This window comes from Myripristis murdjan, chromosome 6 (assembly GCF_902150065.1).
Source record: "Myripristis murdjan chromosome 6, fMyrMur1.1, whole genome shotgun sequence".
NCBI lineage: Eukaryota > Metazoa > Chordata > Actinopteri > Holocentriformes > Holocentridae > Myripristis > Myripristis murdjan.
The window spans coordinates 23,204,815-23,232,580 of NC_043985.1; the positions used below are offsets into that span (position 1 = coordinate 23,204,815).

The 27,766-nt window shown below is 41.6% G+C and overlaps 5 protein-coding genes across 16 annotated transcripts; 4 read left to right on the forward strand and 1 right to left on the reverse strand.

Moving 5' to 3' along the window:
• Positions 1-33: 33 nt before the first annotated feature.
• On the forward strand, positions 34-4,334 carry LOC115360188 (proteoglycan 4-like). The gene is made up of 2 exons (XM_030052895.1): positions 34-1,642; positions 3,113-4,334. The coding sequence occupies exons 1-2, from the start codon at positions 61-63 to the stop codon at positions 3,817-3,819; spliced, it is 2,289 nt and encodes a 762-aa protein (XP_029908755.1). The 5' UTR covers positions 34-60; the 3' UTR covers positions 3,820-4,334.
• A 969-nt stretch (positions 4,335-5,303) lies between these two features.
• fam185a (family with sequence similarity 185 member A) lies at positions 5,304-11,246 on the forward strand. 2 transcript variants are annotated; one of them, XM_030052933.1, is made up of 8 exons: positions 5,304-5,903; positions 6,210-6,319; positions 6,671-6,767; positions 7,141-7,275; positions 9,287-9,328; positions 9,437-9,532; positions 9,654-9,788; positions 9,939-11,246. In XM_030052933.1, the coding sequence occupies exons 1-8, from the start codon at positions 5,468-5,470 to the stop codon at positions 10,049-10,051; spliced, it is 1,164 nt and encodes a 387-aa protein (XP_029908793.1). In that variant the 5' UTR covers positions 5,304-5,467; the 3' UTR covers positions 10,052-11,246. The 2 variants fall into 2 exon arrangements, with proteins under 2 accessions (XP_029908793.1, XP_029908792.1); XM_030052932.1 differs by having other exon boundaries at positions 6,671-6,763; positions 7,137-7,275.
• Positions 6,758-27,375, reverse strand: fbxl13 (F-box and leucine-rich repeat protein 13). 11 transcript variants are annotated; one of them, XM_030052900.1, is made up of 19 exons: positions 22,378-22,649; positions 21,550-21,704; positions 20,998-21,107; positions 20,809-20,907; positions 19,552-19,647; positions 19,304-19,439; positions 15,528-15,580; positions 14,974-15,074; positions 14,221-14,350; positions 13,634-13,732; positions 13,083-13,221; positions 12,803-12,977; positions 12,578-12,697; positions 12,350-12,473; positions 12,150-12,230; positions 11,797-11,931; positions 11,536-11,699; positions 11,262-11,442; positions 6,758-6,794 (listed from the first exon to the last, which is right to left on the reverse strand). In XM_030052900.1, exons 2-18 carry the CDS (start codon positions 21,644-21,646, stop codon positions 11,367-11,369), a joined length of 1,935 nt encoding a protein of 644 aa, XP_029908760.1. In that variant the 5' UTR covers positions 21,647-21,704; positions 22,378-22,649; the 3' UTR covers positions 6,758-6,794; positions 11,262-11,366. The 11 variants fall into 11 exon arrangements, with proteins under 11 accessions (XP_029908760.1, XP_029908764.1, XP_029908763.1 ...); XM_030052904.1 differs by lacking the exons at positions 6,758-6,794; positions 22,378-22,649 and adding exons at positions 8,466-8,628; positions 27,347-27,375; XM_030052903.1 differs by lacking the exon at positions 6,758-6,794 and adding an exon at positions 8,466-8,628 and having other exon boundaries at positions 22,469-22,649.
• On the forward strand, positions 16,009-19,113 carry LOC115360199 (leucine-rich repeat-containing protein 17). The gene is made up of 6 exons (XM_030052926.1): positions 16,009-16,133; positions 16,271-16,747; positions 16,961-17,172; positions 17,905-18,060; positions 18,556-18,697; positions 18,782-19,113. The coding sequence occupies exons 1-6, from the start codon at positions 16,009-16,011 to the stop codon at positions 19,050-19,052; spliced, it is 1,383 nt and encodes a 460-aa protein (XP_029908786.1). The 3' UTR covers positions 19,053-19,113.
• On the forward strand, positions 22,902-25,890 carry LOC115360187 (uncharacterized). The gene is made up of 4 exons (XM_030052894.1): positions 22,902-23,059; positions 23,136-23,194; positions 23,284-25,545; positions 25,774-25,890. Exons 1-3 carry the CDS (start codon positions 22,932-22,934, stop codon positions 25,506-25,508), a joined length of 2,412 nt encoding a protein of 803 aa, XP_029908754.1. The 5' UTR covers positions 22,902-22,931; the 3' UTR covers positions 25,509-25,545; positions 25,774-25,890.
• Positions 27,376-27,766: the final 391 nt, after the last annotated feature.

Below are 27,766 nucleotides of genomic sequence, written 5' to 3' on the forward strand. Positions count from 1 at the left end.
AAGCAACAACCCGATCATGTTCCTAAGCCCCCCTATCAAAGGCCTAAACCCAAACAGAAAATGGCCGTAACAAACCAAAGGCCCCATCCTGACCAAAAGTCTATAATTAAACCAGGATCAAAAGCTGACCAAAAGCCTGCTACTGAATTAGAACTGAACCAAAAGTCCATAACTGACCATGGACCAGGCATTGAAAAAAGTCCAATATTAAATCTCGGGCCAAAACATGACCAAGAACCTTTTCCTGAATCAGAGGCAAATATTGATCGAGAGCCTTTACCTGATGAACAGCTTACATCTGTTCAAGACCCAACACCTGGTCAAAAGCTACAACCCCATCATGCTCCTATGACACCTTATCAAAGGCCTAAACCCAACCAGAAAACTACTAAAACAAACCAAAGGCCCCATCCTGACAAAAAGTTGACAATTAAACCAGGACCAAAACCTGATCAAATACCTATAACTGATCCAAATCTTGGCAAAATTTCTAAACTTGATCAAAAACATCCCCGATTTCCAACAAACCAAAAGACTAGACCAGATGTAAAGCCACAACTTAAGCAAGATCCTGCATTTGACCAAGAGCCTAAAACTGATGGAATGCATACACCCACTAGGCCTGACCAAATGTCTAAGCTAAACCCCAAGCCTATATCTGGGAAAAATGTTGAACCAGTATCAAACAAAAAAACAAAACCTGGGCCCCCACTCAAACACTGGCAACCAACAAGACCTAGAACCAAGCCAGGAATATCACCAGCCATGAAGCCAAGACCTGCAGGGAAACCGAAGCAAAGCCCAAACGTCAAAGCATATTCTGATTCCTCTCCAATCAACAGGGCAACTTCAGACAGCATCCAAAACTCTCAAACTGATATGCCACCCACTTCTAGCCCTGTAAAAAAGATTACTGAACTGAATCTTTCTCAAGAGGATAGAGTGTTAAGAACTAATACAATGAAAACTATCACCTTGGGTCCAAAGACCTCTACTAGCCCCTTCCTCGAGGTTCGCCTCTTCCCTCACCTTCGCACTGTCACCAGGGGATTTACAGCTCACCCCACCAGCAGGATCATGTCTGATCCAAGCCCACAAACATCCAGTCAAGCACCCTCTATCACAAGGATCACAAGACCAACCAAACGTCCTCTTGATATTCTTCACCCAAGTATTATCCCACACATCAGCCCAGGATCCACAACACCAAAAAGTCCTGGGACTAACAGTGGCTCTAGCTTACAGGCTAAGATAATTCCCAGTCTACAAGAAACAGCACCCAGCTACACTGCTAAACCGGACAAAGTGACAGTCCTCAGCCATGGTCCAAAACATAAACTCGGTCGCCAAACTATCTCTACTCTCAAACCACATCTCATCTCTGACTTAAGATCGACGACCCCTGCCACCTCTACTCCTGAACCTCTTATTCCCAATCCCTTTCTTGATTCCACCACTCCAAGTGCACGAGAACTGCGTGTCAAGATCAACCAGGTGGCTGCTTTCCTAAATAACAGTCCTAATGGAGGGCCACAGGACAGGCATCTGAAGAGCCATCCAAAAGAAGACCACGAGGGGAATGAGGAGGGCAGCAAGGCCGACAGGATACACAGCCAGATCCCAGCACTGCAGTCATCTAAAGGCAAGAGATAAAGTTTGCATAATGTCACAGAATATGATCAAGTTTAATCTCTATATGCATACACTGCACTACCATGAATTTATAGAAAGTGTACACCTAAAATTCTGAGTATGTAGTTATTATAATTGTGACTGTTGTTGGCTGTATTAGGCTTGTATTTTGTATAGAAAAAGAAAATAGCCAAACAAAAAAGTACTGCTTTTGATTATTTCATACAATAATACATAATTTTATATAATAATCAAATGGCTGTCTGGTGTTTCAGTCAGCTAAATGTAATGCTTTAATACTTACTAAACAACCTAGGAACACACAAATTAAGTTGAGAGAGAAACCTTTTGAGAAACAAAAATTAATTTCTATGAAATTTACAACCTTGGAAAAAAGTGAATGTCTTTTAATGACAATTTCTCTAATTTGTTTGATTTTAAAAGGAAGTTTGATTGTGTATATGTATTTTTAATTTTATTTCTAGAGTAATTGCTTTGACATCATTGATACAAAGTGTTAAGAGAATTATAAGTGAGAAGATCACATGGCAAAGACTAATCACTAATGAGTGTAGTATAATACAAATATGAGCCTCCGTAATAATCTGGAGGGCTGAGATCATCATATTTGCAACATAAATTGTGGCTAATTTTTGTCATATGAAGAATTTGCATGTGTGTGCAAGTCCAAATGTCCATGTGCAAGTGGTGAGTAGGAATCAAACCACAACTGTGCACAGGCCTAATCAAACTAAACAGCTTTAAAACATCCTTCACTGCAGCTCGGCTTACAATGAAAGATTAATTAGACATTAAATCAGACTCATGGATTCTTCAGCCAAAGTCACACCCAGTCACTTGGGTTCAAACACTGGATATCCATTAGACTAACAACTAGCGGCCTCCTTATTATACAATGTGTAAGTGCACACTTGATTAGATAAAGATCATAAGGATCTGCATTTCATATCAACTCATGCACTATTTATGTATCCTACTGTTTTATTTATGTATCCTACTTGTATCTAATTGATCCTATGTGCCTAAAAGAATCAGAGACTGAAAACTCTGAAAGACTGAAAAACACATTAAGTAATTTAAAATTAGAAATGTTATTATCTGTATATGGTTTACCTGCCAAATTACATATTTATATTATATACTACTGCATGCCCAGTTTAAATGAAGAAGGGATAGTTTGATTTGATATGAATGTGGGGAGCTTTTGAGAAAGAAAAAACAACAACTTTGGTATATATTGTTATTAACGCCCCCATATAGATATAGAAATAAATATCTTCTCATGATTTCTTCCTCTTTCCCTCTTTCCCTCTTTCCCTCTTCCCCTCTTCCCTTGTTATGTGTTTGTTTGCCGGTTATGAGTTTTCAAATCAGGGGTCGTCCTGTTTTGTATGTTATAAACTTATGAAGCTCTAAATAAACTCTAACTTGAACTTGATCTTGAACAATCTGTGTGCAGCCACAATGCGGAGAGACTGCTCTGACCTTCTGATCAGAGGGGAGAAAAAGAGTGGCGTTTACCAGGTGACCCCTGACCTCCACCACGGGACCTTTCCAGTGCTGTGTGACATGGAGACCAAAGGCGGGGGGTGGACCGTCCTGCAGCGCCGTCAGGACGGCAGCGTGAGCTTCAATAGGGGCTGGGCTGAGTACCGGTCAGGCTTTGGGGAGCTGAATGGAGGGGAGTTCTGGCTGGGTAATGACCAGATCCACGTCCTGACCCGGGACAGGGACATGATCCTCAGGGTGGACCTTGAGGACTTTAACGGGTTGAAGGCGTATGCAGAGTATGGGCATTTTAGGGTCGCAAGTGAGCGACAACGCTACCGCCTGGCAGTGGGCAGCTACTCGGGCTCTGCAGGGGACGCCCTTCACTTTAGCATAAGGTATGATCATAACAACAGGGCCTTCACCACCCCAGACAGGGACCATGACCGCTACCCTTCAGGCAACTGTGGGGCTTATTACAGCTCAGGCTGGTGGTTTGACGCCTGCATGGCTGCAAACCTCAATGGGAAATATTATGCAGGAAAGTACAAAGGCATCCGGGATGGGATTTTCTGGGGAACTTGGCATAACATATCAACAGAGTATTATCCCACCAGTGACAGGCAATCTTTTAAAACTGTCCAGATGATGATCAGACCAAAGGGCTTTGCACCATGAGCCAGATTGGCCTTGAGTTTGTGTGTGGTCACGCTCAAAGAGAAAATGAAACGAATTCCCAAGCATAAAGGGAAATTACAATTACTAATTTCAACCATAAGCTCTCAAACTGCCCTTTACAAATTAACTGCGCCAGATGTTATTGTACACTGTTGAGACAATGCTGCCGCCCTGTGGTAGCCTAATATATTCAGCAATAATGCTTTTGTTTACGTTGAAGGATGGACGACACTGAGGAAGGGTGTACATATAGTTTCAAAGGTTTTTCTTAATGTCAGAGTATCTTTTTTCAAAACCTATTAATATTTCAGAAGTAAAACATGCTGTTGGAAGTTTAATTTGTTTTCTATCGAGAAAGAATTAATTATGTGAAGAGTTATATATCAGTCAAGACAGAAGTGCAACAGACCGCTATGTTTTATTACAGTACTGGAATGTCAAGTGACGGCAGATTTAAGCTGTTTACTATGTTTTCAAGTTTTCTTTTTTTAAATGAATAAAACCGGTGTACAAAATGTTTTGCATTCGTTTCCTTCTTTTTTCATGCAAAGGAAAACACCATGCTGTTGTGGCTCTGACGAACAAATAAATCTAATGACATGTATGTAGGAGTTACATCAGTTTCATGTGGCCAGATTATTGCATATATGAGACATTGCTGGTTTGCATTATTTGATATTATAGCTACACAGTTTTTGCACCAAAAAAATCAAACAACTGTGTATACTTATTTGAATTACAGTTATCGGCAACTGGTGATTTTAAAATGCAATGAAATCAAATTAGGTTTCGACTGTGTGTTTTAAGACTCAAATTCCCAGCATTCCTTGAGAGGAGCCAGACCTACGACCCACGTGTCGTCACATACAGGACGACGTGTGATTGGACAAGACGAAAAGAGGGGCGGTCGTCACTTCGATGATTATCTAAAGGAGTCTTGTGTGCTCATCGTGGGGCATCAAGTTAGACAAATTTACAGAACAAGGCCGGAACTCTCTGGTTTTTCCTTTAATATAAAAGCAAACAGTTTCAGAAGTGGGTAGGGGATTCCTCATCAAGTCAAAATCTCCTTGAAAAACAAGCTTGGGTCTGTAATTTGGCCACATACTGCAAAATATGATATGATATGTTATGATATAATATTTAATTATTTATTTTTTATTTATTTGGCTTTATACCATGGTTACAAATGCTCACAGCCTGTATGATTTCAGATGATTGTGCCTCTGCTGCAACGTTCAAATCAAATGGATGTCAAATGCATATGCTTCCACTATTGTTTATTAGTCTTTGTGAGCTTTGACAGACTTATATACATGCATACATGAGTATAAATACGTAGCTATATAATTCAAAAGATATCTTGGAAGAATTTTTTTTCTTGGCATAAAATTCCGTTTGTAATACTCTTTGCTGCAAACAGATAGTTATATGGATTTTATTTTGAAAGGTGTAAGCGGAAGTTTTTTTTTTTTTTTCTTTTTCTAATTCTGGTAGCTTGGCGGTGGTAGTGTGATATCCCATGTTGACCAAAAGAGTCTTGTTTACCACAGTAAGTGTTTTCAGTCCACTCGCACCCTGGTAGCTGACGGCAGCAGAGTGACATGTGGATGGTTCCTGTCTCTCCTGGTTGCCGGAAGTGACTGCGATGTTTTGGTGTTCAGTAACTCAGCGGCTGTGTGTCGGACTCCTGCGCTGCCGGTCCCTGCCAGCATGTCCGAAGACACCCACGGGCTGCCACTTGTCTTCAGTACGGAGCTTCTCAGCCTCCCCCTGCAGCAGGACGGTGACCCCGGCGGCCACAGAGGGGAACAAGCCCCTGAAGCAGTGGACCCTGGTGGTGAGTCCGTTCAGCACGGTGCGGGTCCGGCTCGGCTGCAGCATCTCCATCCGCCCGCTGGACCCGCACGCCTTCCCCGAGGCGAACCGAGCCTTCGTCACAGTCCGCGGGACCAGCGCCGACCAGGGCGTCAAGCTCGACAACTTCCACGTCCACTACGATGACCAAAGCAAAGAGCTGCTCATCTTGGCCGAGAAGGTCAACAGCAACATGTCCGTGGAGCTGTCCGCACCCATCAAAAGCAGTGAGTATCATTTATCACAATGATAAGGTCATTGATCAGTGTGCATGGATGTGAACCTCCTTACGAAACAACCGTGAACGACCGTGACCTCTGCAGGACGGAGAGTCTCCTGCTCTCATGATGCTCCTGTGCAGTTCATTCAAGGCGCAGACCCTTTGTTTACTAACGTCAAGGATGAAGCTGAGGAAGGACAAAGCCCCTCAGGTTCATGCCAGGGCCCATTTCAAACTGCATGGTCTGCCTTTGAAGATCTAAGCACCAGGTGAAACGATGCCAGCTGTGTGTGGTTTGTGTTTTGTGTTTCAGATCTCTACGTTACCACACAAGGGAAGGGCAACGTGCAAGTCCAGAAAATGGAGTGTGATGTCTGCATGGTGCAGACGGAAAAAGGCAACTGCGTGCTGCACTCTGTCAAGGTGGGCATCACAACACATCAAACGTTTACATTTACGTTTATGTTTACATGTTAGTTTTAATCTGTTTTTAATTTTAAAGGTTTATTAAGTGCCATTCTCCTTAGAAAAAAGTCACACAAGTGCCAATTTCACAATAAGTCAAATATCAACAGAAAAATCAACACTGAACTGATGTGATATTGCTTTGTAAAGCTGATGTGGATCAGTACAGAGAGCCTGTCAATGCTCCATTCCTGGGTGAAAGTGGGTTCCTCTGAAATGTCGGCTGAAAAGCTACAGTCTATGAATGTATTCAGAAATCTGACCTGGAGTCCGGCTGATATTTCTCACTCCTTGTCTGTCTCGTCTCAGGGTCACCAGGTGGAGGTGCAGTCCCATGGAGGACATGTTACAGGTGTGGGCACCATCCATGGCAACGTGGACATCAGCGCCCATGGAGACAGTGTAGGTCCACAGCTACATATTACACATACACCTAACATATTACAGCATTATGTGGCATATAAACAACATATAACATGATGATAGTATAACAACATATTACACATAACATATTTTCTGGTTGTTGTTGGTCTTTCACTCAGCAGTCATTAGGGGGCAGTCCCAGCCCACAACAGGGTAACCTAGACAACAGGTTGTAATAAAATGTGTTTGCAGCTTTGAGTTTTATCACCGATTGGTGTTACACTGTTTTGTCATGGACACACAGCTTGAATATAGTTTGTAAAAATATTTAAGTTAATGTTAGATACAGCTGGATACAGTATGCTGCGGTTCATCACTGTTGAGTTATCACTTTGTGTGTGTGTGTCTATAGGCAGTGGATGTCAAGAAGCTCCAGGGCACCAAAATGAACGTTTCAACTGAACATGGCCCGCTGAAGGTCAAAGCCATCTACGCCGAGTCCACGTCTGTGTCCTCCTCCTCTGGGAAAGTGGAGCTGGGGCATGTACATGGTGAGCAAACAAACAAACAAACAAACAAACAAACAAACACTATAGGTATTTCTCATTTCAGCTGTCTGCATGGTTGGTGCTACTGCTATACTCTGGGGTACAGTGATGGAAAATATGGAAAATACTGACTAACAATATATTAATTAAAATCTTTATCCCACCCTTCTAAACACGTGTTTCCAATCTCGCATAGCATAAGGCTGCAAAAAACATAATAATCTCTATAATAATAATAATCTTTATTTATAGAACACTTCTCAAAATCTACATTACAAAGTGCTTCACAAAGTCAACCAAAAAAAAAAAAAACTAAACTAAACTAAAATAAAATAAAACATACAAACTTTTATCGGAGAGCCTTTCCTGAATTTACTTGAGTCTCTTTGAATGTTTTATTGTCTTTTATTGGTTTCTGTACTCCAAATTGTTTTTAAACCTGATGAGTTGACTTTTTTTTTTTTTTTTTTTTTTTTTTTTTACATAATAGTAAAGCATATTCACTCTATTATACCTGCATACTTATGTGGCATTTGGAGCATGCAGTCTAATATCCCGGCCAGATGCATTGAAGGAAATTCCAACAATTGTTGAGATGAATGGAGTATGTTAGAGATGCGTCCATATATTTTTCCAGACTATTGGCTTCAGCTGATTTCCACTTTAACATGCAGTGGTTTTACTGCCAGTTGTGGGATCGGCATTTATTTGTGTTTTTCCAGGACTTTGTCATTTAATAAAATTGTAAAATCAATAACAGAATTTAATTGACATTGTATTAAAGTATGTGACAGTCTTAAAACAGGCATGTCTAAAAAGCGTATCTGTCATCTGCACTGGTCCATCCTTACTTTAAGGTTTTTGAAATGGGGTCTTTGGACCCTTTGGGTTTCGAAGTTTTAGGGCTGAGGGTTTACTGCATTTCACACTCTCCTTTAAATTGCATCTCATAAGTGAACTGCTGTTTTATTTTTTTGTTTGTTTGAGTTGCTCAGTACTGTCTTCTGTAATTCTCCAGTTTATTAACCCAATTTATCTGTTCCAAAAGGATATAAAATGTAATATTTTCCATTACCTATTGCAATACATGCCCAGTGCCTTTTTAAGAGAATTGCATATTGCATTGCCCAGTAACTATATTTTAAAACAAAACAAAACAAAAAAAAAACAGAAACAAACAAACAAACGACTCTTCATGTCCACCTTCTGAGTTGACTGAGGAGGTCCATGACGGATGATTCGACTGACTGTCAGAAGGCAGCCCTGTGTTGTTGTAATGTTAAGGCAATAGATGAAGATTTGTCATCTGTGTAGAATTTTAATTTCCTCTTGACGGAGATGAGCCTCTCTCTCTTCCTGGAATACATGGAAACAATTATGTTGCTGACTTCAGTCATGCATGTTGTCGGGAAGCACAGCCCATGGAAGAGCTGTGCTTCCTGTCAGTCATTCCATAGCCTCCACCGTTTAGATCAGAGATGTCAGAAATACGGCCCAGGGGCCAAATCGGGCCCGGAGCATGTGTCACTACAAACTATCCATCGGCCGGCAGTAGGCCGCTGGTACTTTGTGTTGGTTTAGCAAACATCTGATCAAAAATCAGAAGGTTGACATGAAATGTAGAATTCTTCAAGAAAGATGGAAAGGGCAGCATTTTCCTCTGGGAGGTAAATGGCAAACCTGTCTGCTGTGTATTTGTTGGATTTCTCTCTTCTGCTTCATGAAATTCTACATTATGTGTTATTTTCATTTGCCAACATGTAATTTCTCATAGATTGGTTGACTACAAACTGATTGATTGAAAATAGTAAATCAGAACATAGCCTAGGATATCCATGTGTTGACTTGAGTTACAATTATGTTTTCCAAAAAAAAAAATCTAATTTGAAAGAATGCAGCCCACAACCTAATGTGAGTGTAACACCCCTTATTTGGATAGTATGCAATCTGTCTACTAGGAGCTGAAATTACACAGTTTGTTAATGTTGACTCTGTGCTTTTCCTTGGTAATAAGGTAACGCCACTGTGAAGAGCATGTCTGGAGATGTAATTGTAGGTAAGTAAGCTAATTCTCTTGTTTGCATTTCTCAATGTGTGGCATCTATTTTAGGAACTACATTTAAAGAAAAATACCCTAACACTTGGGCTTGCTTTGCCCCTATAGATGGCTCAAACGGTTCACTGAAGGTTTCCTCCGACAGAGGAGATATTGATGTCTACGTGGGTGACAATGGCAGTGCCGATCTCCACAGTCAAGAAGGTAAACAGATTGGAAGAAGGTTCCTGAATTTGCCCAATTGTGCAGTTGTGTCAATCATCCACTACCTTTACCTATTTTCTTTATTGGTCATTCTTGTTCAAAATTCCTCCCTCTCACGTAGGAGCAGTGTGTGTCCGTGTCCCCTCATCTTTAAGAGTAGGGGTGGAGCTCAGTGGCGCCTCGGTGGATATCAGCCCAGAGGTGTTGCTGCACGGAGCAGAGCACAACACAGCCCAAGGCCAAACCACAGTCACTGGTAAGACATCAGTCTTCATGACAGCATCCCTCTCCGTGGAGGTGTAGCTGCCAGCACGTCACGACGAACACAGCACGACCAAACGCCAATCTGTTTTCCTTTCACTGCTCCGCATAGCTCCCCCTAATTCTCTTGTTTGGTTTCTCTCAGGTTACGTGAACGGTGACCCCCAAGTGGATCAGCGGATCAAGGCTCAGGCAGACAGAGGCTCCATTAGGCTGAAGACACAAAGCTGGTTTGAGTCCCTGAAGCTTGGAAGCTGAGTTATGAGTGACTGGCTTTTTGGAGGGTTAAAAATGCATAAATAAGCTCCAGTGCATAGGAGCTTTATTCTTAAAAATACCACTTCAGTAGCAGGCAGAGCCAAATAACCTCTGCAGTGCCATAAGACTGTATTCACTTTTTCCTAATTGAATTTTCTCCAGCTCAGTGCTCAGGTAGTTTGTGCTGCGACACCATGAGAAAGCTGCATACTGTATAACTGTATCCCAGTGGTGGTTTCTACTGAACTGGTACAGTGCTTAAATGACTTAGAAAAGCATATATTAAAAATAATATTATTACTGTATGACTTGTAATGCTGAATGTTGTCAGAGTAGCTAAAACAGGCATGTGTATACTGTATAAAATATACTGTGAAAACTGTAGTGGTTGTATAATCTGTGACATCATTTGGCATCAAAGCCTGGAATTGCTGGAGTGGCAGTGGATTGGAAACAGATTATTATTATCAAGTGGTAAATTGAGGCGAGTCAGACTCTTAACCCATCTGTGCCTGTGTTGTCAAACACAGTCACATTGTGCCAGTTTTGAGAAAGTCACATATGTTCTCCAGTTGATTGCTATTCAGTAGTATCTAATTAATAAAACGAATGTCAAGAAAATGACTGAGAAAATGTAAACTAATTTATTAATCTTGACACCCATAGCTGTTTATGTTCACACAACTCCCACAATCCTCGACCTGTAGAGCTCTACAGAATATGTACTAGTCTTGGACAGATTTTATCCTAGTGAGTCTCGCTGAAGTGCTGATCACTCTGGAGCAAAAAGAGACCATGTGTCGCTCTTGTAGCGTCAACAGAGTTCAGGTCCAGTGTTTTGTCAGTGCAGCAGCTCCAGCCTTTGTCTCTTGTTGACATGACAAATCAGCTATTGTGCGTAGTTTTAGAGGGGCTTGTTCATTGTTCAAGTACTTTTAGAACTTACAACAACACTGAACAGTTTGAATGTGTTTGTACATTTGTTAAAAATGTGCACTGCATTTTTTGTGAGTGAATTTTCTCGGAAATTCTGTATAAAAGCAAAAGTATTTTGTTGGAGATGCTATGACAGGCAAACTCAAATACAGTTCGATGCAAATCATAAAAGTTGTGACATGATTGTCAAAACTTATCTGAAGTGGGGTGACTATTCCTTAAGGTCACATTAAAAAAAAAAAAAAAATCAGGAGTTATCCAAACCCTTGTGTACCCTCTCAGTTTCTGCTCATCAGTATAGAGTGCAGGCTCCTCCCCTTCTCATGTGTCATCAGTCTTGTCGGGTTTTCTGATTGGCTTGCACCATCTGGTCCATGTATTAGAACCACCAGGGAGGGTCATATCTGCTGTGCTCCCAGTGCTGCACACGTGGCTGCAACCTCAACGCTGCCAGCCTAGTGAAACACACACACACACTCACTGGTCAGTATTTTCACTGCAGCTGTTTGAGACACTTTCTACAGAAGTTTTATATGTGTGTGTCTTACCTGGAGATACCGCTGCAGCATGTCATTTGGATGGAGCTGAGAGAAGGACAGCTCCTTTCTAAGAGTTGGGGAGTGCAATCTGTGAGAAGCACACAGCCACTCACATCAAGTTCTTGCAGATACTGCACTCCAAATGTCAGATACTGCACCGCCACATCTGTCATCTGAGGAAAGGCAAAAGAAAATGGAAAAAATGTGGCATGAAATGAAAGGGGCAAAGAATAGAATGTATGTGAAAATTGAGACAATGTGTATGTGTACCTTGGGACACTCTGACATTCGCAGTGTGACTAGACCTCTGCAGTAAAATGAAAGGGCTCTGATGGCCTGGTCAGACAGAGCCACACAGTGAGACACATCAACATGTTCCAAATCCCTCACATGCTTGCACAGCTTCTACCCTCAAATGGAAAGAACAACAGGAGGGAGAGGGGATGAAAGGATGAAATATGAATTGATGAGAGGAAACATGAAGGAAATGGTGAGCCATATCTAGAGGTGGACAAATTCCTTCCTCTGCTGAGAAGTGAGGGGTTACAGTAAGAGAAACAAATGTGCAAATTATACAAATGACATGTTCGGGCCTTGTATCTACATTCCAGCTACGTGTGTACCTCTATGCCACTATCTGTGATGCAGACACACTCAGCAAGAACCACCTTCTTCAAGCGAATCCCCTCAAGGGCGCTGAGTCCCTAAAAATGCAAACCCCAAGTTAAACGCTGATATGATTTTCTTTTCTGAGGGAATGCTCCCATTAGAGGTTTTCTTTATTTCTAAAGTGTGCAGGTGAGCACACACATGCGCACAGCACCTGATCCTGGATGTTACAGCCGCTGACGTCAAGGGAGGAGATGGAGCTGCCACTCAGCCACTCCAGGGCGCTGTCAGTCAGCTTCTCACAGTAACTCAAATTGAGATAGCGCAGTTTACACAACCTGATGAATTGTACACACAAAAAGAGAGGCTACGTTTCATTTCACAACAGACCAGAGTGATATATGTGTGAGATACGAGTGTGGTGGGAAGACTTATTGTATACCTCTGAGCAATCCTCATGACAGAGATGTCACGGATTCGGCTGCAGTGACTCACATTCAGCTCTCGCAAATTGTTGGCCGAGGAGCCCTCAGTCAGGTACCGCAGCCCTGTATCACACACCCTGAAACACAAAGTTATGTACCACAAATGAGTGTAGCATAGAGTGTATTGAATATTGAGACTAAAGACAATACAGACAGATGCACATCTACAGTGAGATACACACACACACACACACTTGTTGCAATGTGAGATATCCAGGTATTGCAGATTCTTGAGTGTGGCCACAGACTTGAGGCTTTCATCGGTCATTCTGGGGCACTCCGCGGCACCGAGTCTGCGGAGGCCTTGTGAGCTGCGGCACAGGGCCTTCCAGCCGGTGTCTGTTATGCGGTTGCTACCTGCAGCACATACAGGTGTGGAACAGGCAAAATACAACAAAATGAACATTACACCTTCTCATGTCTACATGGAAATACAGGTCACACAAAACAAGATTCTCTCACCCTCTGTACTAAAAGCCTTAAGTCTGACTGTTGCAGCGACAGCTTCGAGGACAGCGTCAGACAGATGAGGTGCGTTCAGCAGGGAGACAGCAGACAGAGAGCGACATTTGGCAACCAGAGGCTGTTGGACAAGACAAGACTGAGAATGCTAAACTTTTTTTTTTTTTCTGCTGTGAGGAAAAGGGGGAGTATACATAGTGTACAAACTGTACTTTGATTAAAAATAAGAATTTGCAATTCTATTCCTCTCTGTTCTACTGAGTATTGAAACTGAATGTTGATATGTTTTGCTTTGAGTATTTTCTGAGAGATGCATCTTGTCTTTTTGTACTATGTGTTTTATCTTCTATTGACTCTTTTTGTGAATCAGTAATAAAGTTTTTAATTTTCTATTCTATTCTATTCTATTCTATTCTATTCTATTCTATTCTATTCCATTCTATTCTGTTCTTATTCTATTCTATATACTCTGTTCTGAGAATTCTCATTATAGAGCTGTAATGTTACTCTGTAATAAGCCGGTAACACATGTTAACAGAGAGCATACATACCAAAATACAGGTATCTGACAGTGTGGGCATGTCATTGATCACAATATCTTTGAGTAAAGGGCATCCTGCAGAAATGTACTTGAACCCAACCACTGTCATCTAAGGGTAAAGACAGGAAGAGAAGAATAAATTGTCTGTGTTGGAATCTGAAACATTTGGCTGGCTCTGGTTTTCTCTCTCACTTGTTCACAGTCAGTAAAGCAAAACCATACCATCTGGAACCGAACCAACGCTCACTCCCATAAGGAAGTGTTTTTGTATGTTGAGGGGACGGGTGAGATGTTATGGATTGCGCACGTGGTGGGTGGGTGGGCCAGAGTATTTTGTATAATCCCAGCCCTCCACCTGGCTACAAGCACTTTCTACTCCCTCTCTCCTTCAGATCTCTTGTTCATTCTCTCGGGGCACCAAACTGTGTACTGCTGGAGACAAGAGGAGACGCGCAAGTCCAAGCGGAGAGGAGTGACTAATTTATCCCAGGCAAACTGAATGCTGAACTCACTAGTAGGCAAAACATTGTGACCTGACTACAGCTGCAGCAAAGTGGGGACAATATATACAAAACAACGAGGAGAGCACCAACTGACCTGAGTGCAGCCGGACAGGTTGAGGTGGATGAGTTTGTGGCAGCCCTTCCCTGTGGTAAGGCACTGAAAACCTTCATCTGTCAAACTGTAGCAGTAGGCCAGACTCAGGTACATAAGGTTCACACAGTTCCTGTCCAAAACCAGACATTTGACTAGTAGTACAAGAAACTGGAGACAAGTTATGTATGGTTAAGCTTTCTGTTGATTTTTTTTCCTTAGCAAAGGAAAAGCGTAAAAGCAGTATGTATTCTGGAGGGTATATCATCAGCAAATGCAATAATATCACGTTTTGTATGAAAGTAAACAGTTTTAAATTGTTTCTTGGTAAATGTGATATATACCCAAATCTTTTGCATGACAATAATAACCATGAAAGAGAGGTGTTCACTGAAAGCTTCTGTTTTTGAGTTGAATTAATAGAAATGTTGTTGTGAACTGAAAATTCAGAAAACATGGCTAGTAGTTTAGTTATGCCACATCCGCTCACCTGAATCACTGTAATATCATAGCATTTGGCAAGCAGTTTATTTTTGGACATGATATACGACCTGGCAGTGGGCTGTGTCTTGGAGAAGAAGCAGAAATGGGGCTCATTCTGGGAATGTAGGGGCAGGAGGCCACTAACGGGGCGTCTTGCAGGACACTTTTTGATAATTTGGACACTTTGATCGAACTAGAGCACAGGGGTCTCAGGTACTGACAAAACCTGATCTCTTCTCCATCTACCACTAGTCTTTAATTGTTCAAATTTACCAGGATAGTTCCCTGAGAGTTCTGTTTGTCACAAGTGTGGAGGAGAGGTTCAAGTAGAGAAGGTTGGGACAGCCCTCGACAATTCTCTGAAGCATTGTGTCCTGTTAAAGAGAACACTTATGAATGTTAAATACATTTCACCTTCTTCTGTGTTTCACATCACAAACTGAATTTTCCAGCTTAACTTTTTTCATAAATAGTTACGCAATTTGCTCAAAATATATCAAGGCCTATTACAATGAATAAACCATAATCATGACAATGAGAAAAATCACAGCAGAAACCAAAAACATGTGGTGTGTAGCTCTTGCAATGTTCTTGACCCAAGACCAGATTTTGAGAATGATATCATAAAAATGCACACTGACTGACTTTCCATATAGCCTTCTTGTTAGGAGTTCACATGTGGTTGTAATCTTTAGAGTTTAGTTCAAAGTAAATGTTAATGTACTGCATATGCTATGAAGGTATTGTCCTATATGCAATTACATTCTGAGGATTACATAATCATCCAGACATTGCAAGTAGTGTAAACAGTATTTTACAGAACTTACAGTGATATTGAGGCACTCTGACACATTGAGCTCCTGCAAATTCGTGCATTCACCTAAGATGCCGGGACACAAAGCAAATGAGTAGAGAGCAAGCTGATGATCAAACCACTGTATATTGTGAAATACTTATAAGCATGTGATCGTTTGTACTTTCAAATTTGGACATCAAAATTCTACCTTCAAAGTAATATAAGAAGTTATGTAAAAAAAAATATATAGGCCTATATATTTATCCTCACAAAAGTGACCATCACAGCTTTCTGTTTTGTTTCAAGGCTGTATATACATTCCAGGAGTCTCCTCGTCTCTTATATAATTTTCCCTGCAGGGCAAGCAGCAGCTGTGTTTCATCAATGATAACACTGTTGATCTCTGACCCCTGGCTTCTGTTTCCAAGTCTTCTTTCCTAAGACTTGTATTCCAAACTTGTGCTTTGGCCCCAGCTCGTCTCACTGAGAAGACAGTCCCAGCTGGGTTCAGGATGCATGTGACCTCTTCATTCTTCTTGGCCCTTTCGGTCCTCCTGCTGCTCCCATCCACAGAGATGAGAAGAGCAGGTAAGGGTAGAGGCCTCAGAGGAGCAAGACACGGCCTCACGCGAGACAGGTATGGCTTTACCCTTGAGTCTTTTTTGTCCATTCTGTTTATCACCTTCTCTAATGACAGTACAGAGAATATGACAAGCTATGTATGAAACATGACATGCGGATAAAAGTTTTTCTTGTGTTTGAAAACTACATCAGGGTAAGAGCTGGTGGACGCCACAGCAGATCGGGCCCATCCAGGCTTGTGGGAACCGACTGCTCAGAGTCTATAGAATCTGGAGAAGTCTTTGTGGACTGCCAGGACCGACGCCTCACCTCCATCCCCAGCTCAAAGATCTGGTCTAAAGAACCCAAGCACCTACTTCTAGCCCGCAACCGGATCAAGATCCTTCGTGATGGGGTCTTCGCTGGGTTTGAGGGTTTGAAGAGTCTGGACCTGCAGCAGAACCAGATCTCTGTGGTGGAGGATGGTGCCTTTGAGGGCCTGACAAAACTTACAACCTTGCTGTTGCAGCACAACACACTGGGCACGCTCAGTGAGGAGGCACTCATCCCCATGCCGAACCTGCGCTACTTACGTCTCTACGACAATCCCTGGATTTGTCTCTGCCCAATGGATAGCCTCATACGCACCCTGCAGGTCCCAAGTAACCGCAATCTAGGAAATCATGCCAGGTGAATAACTCCAACAAAAAGCCTTGGATAGTGAGTGATCTGTTGCCCTGATCCCACGGGTATACAAGTTGTAGAAATGTCACAAAAGTATGCACAGACTACAATATTCCATTAACACTTTTCTTTCCCCATGTATCTTACAATATCCCCGTGTATCCCTTGTGCTTCTTGGGGAATTACATCATCATGACTTAACCACATTTCATCTGGCAGGTGTGCAGAGCCTGTCAGGCTGAAAGACAGAAAGCTGAAGCAGGTTGACGCGGAGCTGCTCTGCCAGGAGTCAGACTCCACCAGCCCACAGGGAGACCAAACAGACCCCATAGACACTCTCAATCCTAGTCCAATCCGTACCAAGCCCGATGCCACTACTTCCTGCCACACCTACCTTTTCCCCCAGCCGCGTTTGGACTGCAGTAACAGAGGTTAGTTTACAATCAGTGTCTGTTTATGCATCAGTTTTACTAATAGCACTCTGTTGCACAAATCGGTTCCTCACAATGTTTTTACAAATTCACTACATTCTGGTTTGTAAGTTTGGAACATATGCTTCTTATGCAATAGATGGGTTTGGAAAAATACCTCTTGAGCTAAAATGCAGAGAACACGTATGCTCATGATTAACTAGCGCACGCGTCACATGACTGGAACAACAAAATCTCCATTTCTCAAGGGGGGCTCAGAGCCAGACACAGAACTGGCAAATAGAAAGCGGGTCTGGCAGATGTTTTCTATTCAATGTTATGGTGCTTGCTACTTTAGTCCACCTTATAATTCGTACCTTGTGAAAAACTTGTAAAGTAAAAGCTAAATAACGTCTTATAAAATTAGCAAGCCAAAACATCAATCAGTGTGCTCTTGCTTTAATGTTAGCCTACTGGCAGAAGGCCTGGATTTTCATATGAGCCTTAGATTATGAGGGAGAAAGTTCAAAGCTGTCTCTGTGCCAGGTTTGTTGCTGCACTTGCAGCGCTTGTAGCACCCATGGGAATCTCTAGCTGATTTTCTATCTCTATTCATCAGAGCTTTCCTCTGGTTTATTAGCAACAAACCTATGAAAAATATACTGAACAAATGAGTGCTGCAAAATCATGGTGTAAAATGGCTAAATTTGATTGACTAATAAAATTTGATTGACGTCCTTCCCCTTCCTTTAGGTCTAACCGAGGTGCCTGCAGGGATCCCAGAAGACATTGTTCATATGGATCTGTCCCATAATTCCATCATTCACCTCAGAGCCAGAGACTTCCAAGGAGCCAGGAGCCTACGAACACTTAACCTCAGCAATAACAACATGGGGCACATAGACACAGGTATAAGTTTGCATGTGTGCATGCACAGAGGGAATATCTTGGTGAAAAATGTATGCTTATTAATTACCATCCGGGACTATCATGTGCTCATTATTCACTGCAGTATCCACAACAAAAAACCCACGCAGTTAGATTTGTGTTTTCTGTCAGAAGTCAGAAAACATGGATAACCAAAAAGCTTGGAACATATTATGCAATTTGCTGTTTCTTTGTAAAGAAGAGAGGGCATACTGCCATCTTTTTGTATACAGTGTTAAGTGTATTTAGATGGGGGGAAATAAGAGGCTTAAACACAGGGTGATTACAGCACACTCAAGTAATGCAGACAGAAGTTGAAGCCCAGATGACACATTTCAACCTGACTATTTAGGTTTACTGACAGGACAGACACTGTCAACATTTTAAGTATACTAATGATGAACTAAGAAAGAAAAAGATAATGGGTAAATAGTGTATCAGCTATATCTATCCATCTCCTTCTTTTCCTTGTCCAAGCTTCCCTGTCTGGCCTCCTGCACCTTCGTGAGCTGGACTTGTCTGACAACAGCCTGCACTTTGTCCAGTATGGGGTTCTGGAGGACCTTTATTTCCTGTCGAACCTCAAACTGGGAGGAAACCCCTGGGTGTGTGACTATAGGTGGGTTATTGAGCTTATGTGTATACAATCAACTTTTGTTTGACACAGATGCAATCATGCTAAACAAATAAATACATTTTTCAGCATCCACTACATGGTGTACTGGCTGCGTCTGCACCCAGGGGTGAAGCACTCCGGCCTGCTGTGTCGCTCTCCTCCTGAATATACTGGAGAGAGTGTGGAGCAGTATGTTCACTCCTACAACAGAGAGTGTCCTAAGGACAGACAGCGCAGCCAGACCGACCCCGAGCTCTGGAACACACCACTGGAACTGCAGGCAGAGTTGGAGGAGGAAGAGGTGGAGCCGAGCCACTTAAGAGCACCCCAGAAGTACCAGATTATCAGGCTGAGCTGAGTATTCAACTTTGAGAAGGCTCCTCATTTTCCCTCAACATCAAAAAACAGTCTGTATCAGATGGAGATTTTTTTTTTCTGTTTTGCTTCCGTGTTTTTTCAATGTATTTTTCATAAAAATTAAAGAACTCTATCAACTTTTCAGCTGTTACAGAAATTGTTGTTAGAGAACATCAACATCTGAACCAATTCATGACAAAATGTGGAGCTTTTAACATTAGAAACCACCTCAAGGGAATTTTTAATACTTACTGATGGATGTTATGCTGGGCCACTTAAGTGATGTACATCCACGCATGTTGAGATGAATCACAAATGGACAGTAGCTCTGCAGAATATGCTTTGCTGTGCCATCTGTAATCCAATCTTTCTCTACAGAGAAATTGATCTGGCAACATTTGAAGAAATCATTCCACCTCCTGCCCGGGTCTAGTTTTTCTTTGTAAATATATGCTGGTATGAATTAAATACAACAAACATTCTCAGTATGAGGTACAGACCTGACTCCACAGTGAGCCTGATGAGATAATAGCTCTCCATGTGCAACACACGTCGGCACATCTCAGCCAGTCTCGAAATTGTAGATACTCAAAGACCTGAAGGAAAACAAAAGTATCACATGTCTGTTAATTCCTAAAGGTGACTAAAGATTAAAGAGCAGAGCATAGTCTTTGATTTCATTCTCCATTTCTAATAAGAGATATATAAATATCTCTGAGCTTTGAAGTATTCAAACTTAATACAATTTAATGAATTTAATTCCACAATTAAATATAGATTTAATGCCAGAAACAACACAACAGTGATTGCCAGCTGCTTGTGGAAAAAGAGAGAAAGAAATCCATCCAGCCATGTGAGTACATGGAGAGTCAAAAAGTATTATAGATAGAGCATATTGCTTTAATGCTTTAAATGTACCTTCCTGGATCCTACATGGCTAGATGAGGACCTACACTGATTAAAGCCAGGAAGTTGCGTTCATATTGATATGTTGGTTAATTGAAAGCTTCATTGGTGTCTAGGCTTTTGCAAAACATGAAAAGCTGTCTGGGAATGGCAATCTCAAGGGGGCAGAGAGAGGCCAGCTGCCCCCTCTGCCAGTGACCCACAGCCAGTGTACACTGCACTGCCATTTAAACAAGTAGCCCCTTCTTTTTCACCAAACATAGTCATGCTGAACCACTATTTATTGAGAGAGGTGTTGGATAGAAACAGCAGAACAATCAATGCCAAGACCTCGGACTCTTTGCCAGAACCCTGTAAACTCGCTAAAACAAACAAGGGGCTGAGACTGGCTGCTCCAACAACAACCCACCAAGATAGCATGTTCCCTGGTATTTTTAGACATAATATAAAATATAACAGTGCTGAATTAAAAGCTTTATAAGATATGTCATGAATTTGAAAACAGGCCTGCAAAAAATATCACAAACAACAAACAAGCTATTTGAGCGCTTGTAGAGAATATGCACAAAACACTAGGATCACCACTCTCAGAGGTACAGTGATAGATTCTTGAGAGAAAGTTGTCCTGTAAATACAGCCTTTACCATGGTAATGGGTAATGGGCCATATTAGACATAATTAGTTGCAACTGACTTTCATCAACTGACTTCTAAAAGACTGGGAGAATGTTTACAATGAAGTTCTCCTCGAGTCTTACGCAACAGATATGACTTCATCGTGGAGGGCAGTGAAGCAGAGCCTCTAAACCCGGGGCCATCTTTCTGGGAGAGAATCAGTCTCAGTACAAGTACCTTGAGAGAGAGTTTCCTAGGGAGCACAGAGAGTCCATCCATTCTTTTCCCACTATGTTGTTCCTTGCTGCCCATTTGAGATAAACCAGGGTCTGACTTCTGGAAGATGAAGTGACACATATGCACAAACAACTGGGAAAGGTCCAAAAGTTCATACATTTTTTCTAATTATGAAAATGGAATTCATACCTCAAAGAGCTCTTTTGCCCTCTTTGAGTCCATTGCCGCATAGCGCCACGCAACTACGACACGTTTAAGGTGGACAGCATCTAAAACACGCTCAAGTCTCTCAATGGCAGCTAAGTTGAAAGAAAATTTAAATCTTGGTTGAAATCCCCAGGATAAGACTTGTGAACTGAATAAATATATAACACCACTATTTTCTGCCATTTTTTCTTATTTATGATGGAATAAAATAGTATGAGATAGATTATGGCAACAGTATCATGATCACATATAAAGGCAGTCGTATTCAATATCTACATAAGCTCAGTTTCTGAAAGTAGGGACAAGTCAAACAGCAAAAGCATGGGGGATAAAATGAGTCACTGGAGTGGGTGTACACAGCGAGGCAGAGATGATTTTCAGGAATGGCTTCAAGTTTGGGTACACAGTGCATGTTTTCTCTGGCAATACATGTAATACAGTCACAGTTTTCAAATACAGTTAATGTGGAACAATTATGAGCCTGTATTAGTCATTAGTGCTTTTTTGCTCAGAAACGGATAACTGGTCACCTACCAGCCTGTGCCGTCTTGCGAAATTTCACCCAGTTCAACCATCTGGTGAGTGCAACCCTCTGGCATTTCCGCTCATAGTGCTTTTTTGAAATGTCCATCTTCAGATCCAGCTCTATGGCATTGCTCTTCCTCTGTGCAGCAAACCTCCTCCACCAACTGTTTCAACCCACAGAGAGAGCTCATCATTAATTCAGTAAACAGGTAGGCAGGCAGGCTGTCAGGAAACTCAGTATCTCTACAAGATATAGGAGTCAATGTTGTGGGGAAAAAAATAATCAATGGATTCTAAGCATTGTGGCATTATCTCAGATTAGTTAAACCTAATAACTGTCTCATTTAGATACTCAGACAGTACATTGTGGTTGACAGGACGACTGACCCCACAGGCTGGTGATACTCTACACACTGTACTCTACACTGACAACAGGGAAGTGAAAGAGAATCTGTGAGATAGAATGACCCGACTAACCCTGCAACTTGTTAACAAGTGAATCTGAGAAAAGGTTATGGACTTTCATTTACACGGATCATATTTCTCCCTCATAATCAGAATCAGAAATACTTTATTGATCCCTGAGAGAAAATTGGGTCAGCTGCAGTTGCTTAAATCATCAAGAGAAAAATATATAAGCATAAGTTAAATTATAAGAACAAAAAAGGAATATAAAAGTATGTGCATTAGAACTTTGTATTTTAAAAACAGTGCATCATGCAAAAATGTGTGCATTAATTCTACAATATTACAACAATATATATAGAAATAAGAAATTGAGAATAGCGCTACCTCTAACTCAGTCTTTCTCAGTATTATCATGACAGATTTATTGACCTTTTTATGATTCAAGACCCTTTCTTTCCCAATGTGACAGGTTAATGCATTTCAGCAGGACTATTTACTGTGTGAAGTGTGATGAAGAGACCTCAGTGTGACCTCAACAGACTGTGCTCCAAAATATCAAACTTCATCTAGCTTCTTCCGCCAATCAAGTGCAATGCAATTTGCATAATTCCAAAGCAAGTAAATTTAAAAGAGACATGCAGGCAGAGGAAGGCAACAGATGTCTCTAAAGCTATCATCTCCCAAACAGATTTTTGGATGAGTTAAATGACATCAAAGCCAACAGCATGTAGCAGTCTGACTAATGGCTCCACCTGTGCCATGTGTATAATTAGGCTGATTTTCACACAGCCTCAGCTGTCTTCAATTAGTTAACTTCAACCGGTCGAGTCTGAAAAGTCTAACAAACGTTCCTCATGTTTTCCCTGTCGTCACCCGCTCTCAAACATTCTCAGGAATTACATAAACAAAGGAAACAAGGTGAAGGTTGACAAGAGGGGAACAAAGTCACACAACACTCGGCCCTAATCTACAAATAAATTGAGATGCTGTTGCTGGATGAGGCAGTAAGGCTCTCACGGAGGGCACTGTCAGGGCTGGTAGTTTTAAACAAGGGTCTGCTGCTGCAGGTGGGCACTGTGGTTCAACTCACTGGCATGGCTCTGCCACTTGGGTAAGCAGAGTGGTGGAGTTACCTTGGCAAATTTGACACACATTACGTCTTTTCAACTAACTTTAATATTTTTCAGGGTCTCCTGGCTTTGTATTATATTGTTACGGGGCTGTGTTTCATTTCAGGTTGAGCAAGGTTAGGATTTTGTTATTCACTCCATTTAATTTGAACTACCACATTCAACCACATGAATTTATTGTATATATCCATTCCTTCCCTGTTAGGTAACAATATTGGCCATGGCTATGCTCTCAATGATGACTTCAGTAGCCTTGGAGGTGTACTTGCTCAAGATACTTCAGACCAGTTGTATTCTGGAGCATCTTCGAACACTGGCCATGACTCTGTTAATCAAAGAGATCAGATGCAAACAATGCGGCCTCACAGCTTTGTTCCCCTTCAGAGAGAACCAGTCCCCCCTGTGCACAGAAAGGGGCTTAGGAGGCCCAGTATTAGGCCCACTGAAATGAGGATGAAGCAAAATAAACCTGCCTCAAAATATGACCCCAACATGTTTTTTGTGATCCCCTCTACACCTGTTGTGCGAAAACCAGAGCGGGCTAACAATGGTTATAATCAACATTCCAGTGGCTTTTTAATGATGGGGCATAAACAAAATGAAGTTGTGGAAGGTGTCAGTTTCCCAACAATCCAAGATTTAAAATACTTTATAGAGTCTATGAAAACCTCCTACCTGAAGCCAGGAAGTGACATGAATATGCATTTTCAAACAGCCCAGAAAACACTGGAAAATGAGATTCTCTCTAGCGCTCAGGGCAGTAATGAAGAGTCTCCCACTGACTCTGGGTCTAATTCTGTGAGGAAGAAGCCTGCCCAAAAAGGCCCAAGTGAAAATAAAGTTTGGGATGAGCCTATGAATACAGAGTTTCAACAGGGTACCAACGCCCAAATGTCAAGTGAAAGCCTCTCTGTCTCTGATCCTGCTATTTCCTCTTCAAGTCTTGTCTCTACTGGTGAATATGACAGACAGGACTCTGGTCCAGGACATGCTTTCTACCTTAGTCCTGGTTTAGAAGAACTAAAACATGTTTCAAGTAACTTTGAGAGTTTGATGAGTAATTTTCATGCGCAAGGTAAAAATGTTCAGTTAACCAGTGACAAGCTGTTTGAACAAAGAACACTTCCTATGAGCTCATTATCTGGTGAGGTGAGAAAACCTTCTGGCTGGTCTGATAAACCCAGTGCCGAAGTTCCCAGAGTTCAGAAGCCAAGTGAAGCTCCTAAAGCTCATGATGTCTTCTCTGTGCAAAAGCCCTTGTCTTCTAGTGCATCCGAGCAAATTAAACCAAGTTCTTATGGCAGAAGTTTGTATGTCAATACAAGAGGCAACCTTTCCATCCCAGCTCAACTGCACAAACATGAGATGAAACCATCCCCATTGGTTAAGACTGTCTCTGTTGACAAGGCGTCAAAAGACATAGACCACCCGTCCGCTGTCCAGCTGCTTGTGTCCAGTGGTTTTCATTCCAGCTCAAATATCCGTTCACCTCAAAGGAACGCTGGTCATGGGAATATCCAAGCAGCCCGCCCACATGACCCTCAGGGTGAACTGTCCACCACAAAGCAGCCAGTGAAATCCCACCTTGGCTGGGCTTTTAATGTGAAACCCTCCAGCTTTCATAATGGCTCAAGTGGACATGATGATTATCTCAGTGAACACAGAGTTGATGCGACTCACCGCTCCGTCCCTAATGCCCAGGCAGAAGGCCAGGAGAAATCAGACCTCTCCACGCAGAATAAAGCCCCCATCATTCAGGAACAAAAACACATGACCAATAACAAGCCCTATACCCAGATTCCTGTTTTCACTGGCTTTGATTCTACCCAAAATGGGCTCACAGCTCAGGCCAGTGAGAGCGATGGGACTTTCAACGCTCCTCCTGACCCAGCTCCAAGCTCAGAACCAAAGGAAGTCCTTGCAAGCTTAGTTGCCAGTGACTCTGACTTCCATAGCTTTCACCCTATAAATAGAGGCAAGAAAGGCATGTTCAGGAATACTGGTACAAATAATATGATCTCCAGTGGGTTTCCAGGGACATTCAACCCAAACATCATGCAAAAAAATAAAGTTTCCAAGCAGATCCATCGAGCCAACATCAAAGAGCCCAGCAACGTGATGCACAGACCTGCTGAACGACGGCCTGTGTCCAAAGGTTTTTATTCTGCTTGTAGTCGGAGTAGCCTTGATCAGAGGAATGGTGGCTATGAAAATTCCCAAAGGCGTACACTTCGAACGGGCTCACGCATGCCCTGTCCACTTCTACCCATTTACATTGTCAAGTCCAGAAACGGCTATGTAAGAGGCAAAATGTTTTTCTCACAAACTCTGTATATGCCATCTTGGCGATCTGATGGCAAGGTTGCCACAAGTCGACATGGATACAAAAGCACCAGATCCCAAAATGTAAAAGGACTTGAAGTACAGTGAAGCAGACTGAAATGCTTCCCATGCCTGAGCTAAAACGGTATGAAAAACCTTTCAGATATTTTGCCTAGTAAGATCTTAAAATCTCTTTGTTTGAATCTGAAACATACAAAACTCTTGGTAATAATCTCTACCATCTCAAAACTTAACAGTATTGCCTGATTGTGTTGCCTGTATTGACACTATACTCGTATAATGCTAAAAGTAAATGTTATTTTTAATTTTTTGGTGCTGCACATGAGTTCTAATTGTTTTTCCCTTTCAATAGGATCTGTCGTCATGAGCTTCTACACCAAATGAAAACTAGAAAAATATCTAATTTATGCTGTTTTACATATGACACAATCTTATCAATAAAGAAACTGGGATTATTTTTCAGCTCACATTTTTCATTGCATCATTTAACACCTGTTTAATTTATTTATTTATTTATTTTTTGAGGTCAAGGCTTTTTGTTATTCAATCACGAAACCTGCGCAAACATTCATTCATTCATTCATTTTCCAAACCGCTTATCCTCACAAGGGTCGTGGGGGGTTGCTGGAACCTATCCCAGTGCTCATTGGGTGGAAGGCAGGGGAAACACCCAGGACAGATTGCCAGTCCATTGCAGGGCAGACAGACAAACAATGACATTCACACCTAGGGGCAATTTAGTATAACCAATTCACCTGACCTGCATGTCTTTGGAAGCACCAGTGCTAACCACTACACCACCATGCCGCCCACCTGTGCAAACATTGAAAGCAAAAACATTGTTTTGACTCAGTTCTACTATCTAATCTTAGTTTAATACATCTGGGAACAGTTAAGCTCAGGAACTGAGGAGAAAATGGGTTCTACATGTGTATCAGACTCAAATAGACTCAAAACACTTTCTGGGCTTGTAATTAATATGTAGCATTTCTTCTGTAATTTTAATACAGCTGTGGTGCTATGGGCAATACTTCTAGTTACCTGTTGCTCTTTGGGTCTATGTCACATTCAAGTGGAGGTTCTAGTGCTAAAGATGTTTTTAATTGTTTCAATAACCTTTTGGCTAAATTACAATGTTAGTTTTAATTTTACATTTTCTGCTGCAGTGGTGGTAATTTCCTTGCTGTGGCTGCGCACCACTACTAAATACACAGAGGAAATACTGAATGTGTCATGGTTTGGGGACAAGTGCTAAATGCCCAAATACTTTAGGAACTCATGATCCTTTTTCTCCCTAAACATGTTTCTTGGAGTGATCTTCCAGTCGTAAAGTCATGTGTGGTTTCTAACCGCAGCACTTGGCTGTCTCAAGCAGAAGGCCTTCTCCAGCAGACAAATCAACTACTAGAGGGGAATTTGGAGCGTCAATATTTTGTAAGAAGCACCTAAATGATTATTTGCTTTGACTCAAATCTGAGCAACTCCAGTAGGAAATCTGGGATGACTCCACTTGATGTGTGCTGACATATAAGCTATTGAACTATATTCTACCACAGTGTCATCAGCCTCCATACTGCTGCTTGTCACAGAGGTTTTGTATCTTCAACAAATTTGTGCCTTTACATACGTTTAACATCAAAATCATGATAAAATAAATTTATTTTAAAAATGAAGATTCAGCTGTATGTATCCAAAATGAATTGTGCCTGTTGCCAGTATTGACGGCTGGGACTTTACAGTGGATGTGTGAATGGAAAGTGAAATATCAGTTTATGCAGCGGCAACCTGATGCAATAATATAGTTTGCTGCTGAGGGTCGACACCCAACCAAAGTGCTGTCTGAGACGGAGAAAACTTGAAAGAGTGAGCCACCAAGTGTCCATCTCAAGGAAATTCACAAACCAAACTGTAACTACAAGGTTTACCTTCCAGTCAATGTCCAGAGGATTATGATGTTGCTGGGACCTGACAGACAGGAAGGTAACACGACACAGTGAAGTCTATTATGATTATTTAAAATACAAACAATTACGTCTTAACCCCTCTGTTATCATCAAATTCACTGACAGTTTTTATCAGCTAGAGTCAATTTGACCCCAGAAAATTATCATAATACATTTTTTTACCCACGTTTATGTTTTTATGTGTTATTGTTTGAAGTTGCTCCACTTTGTCCTAGTTTGTCGTTGCCTGGTAACAAACTAGCTAAACCTACCGTTCACTCAGCGTAGGACTGTTGGACTAACTAATGTATCGCAGGGTTAAGGTGTAGCAAATCTGTAAGTTTGCCAGGCCGCATCTGACGCCGGTCTCATCGTAAGATTTTATTAACATATTTAACTTTA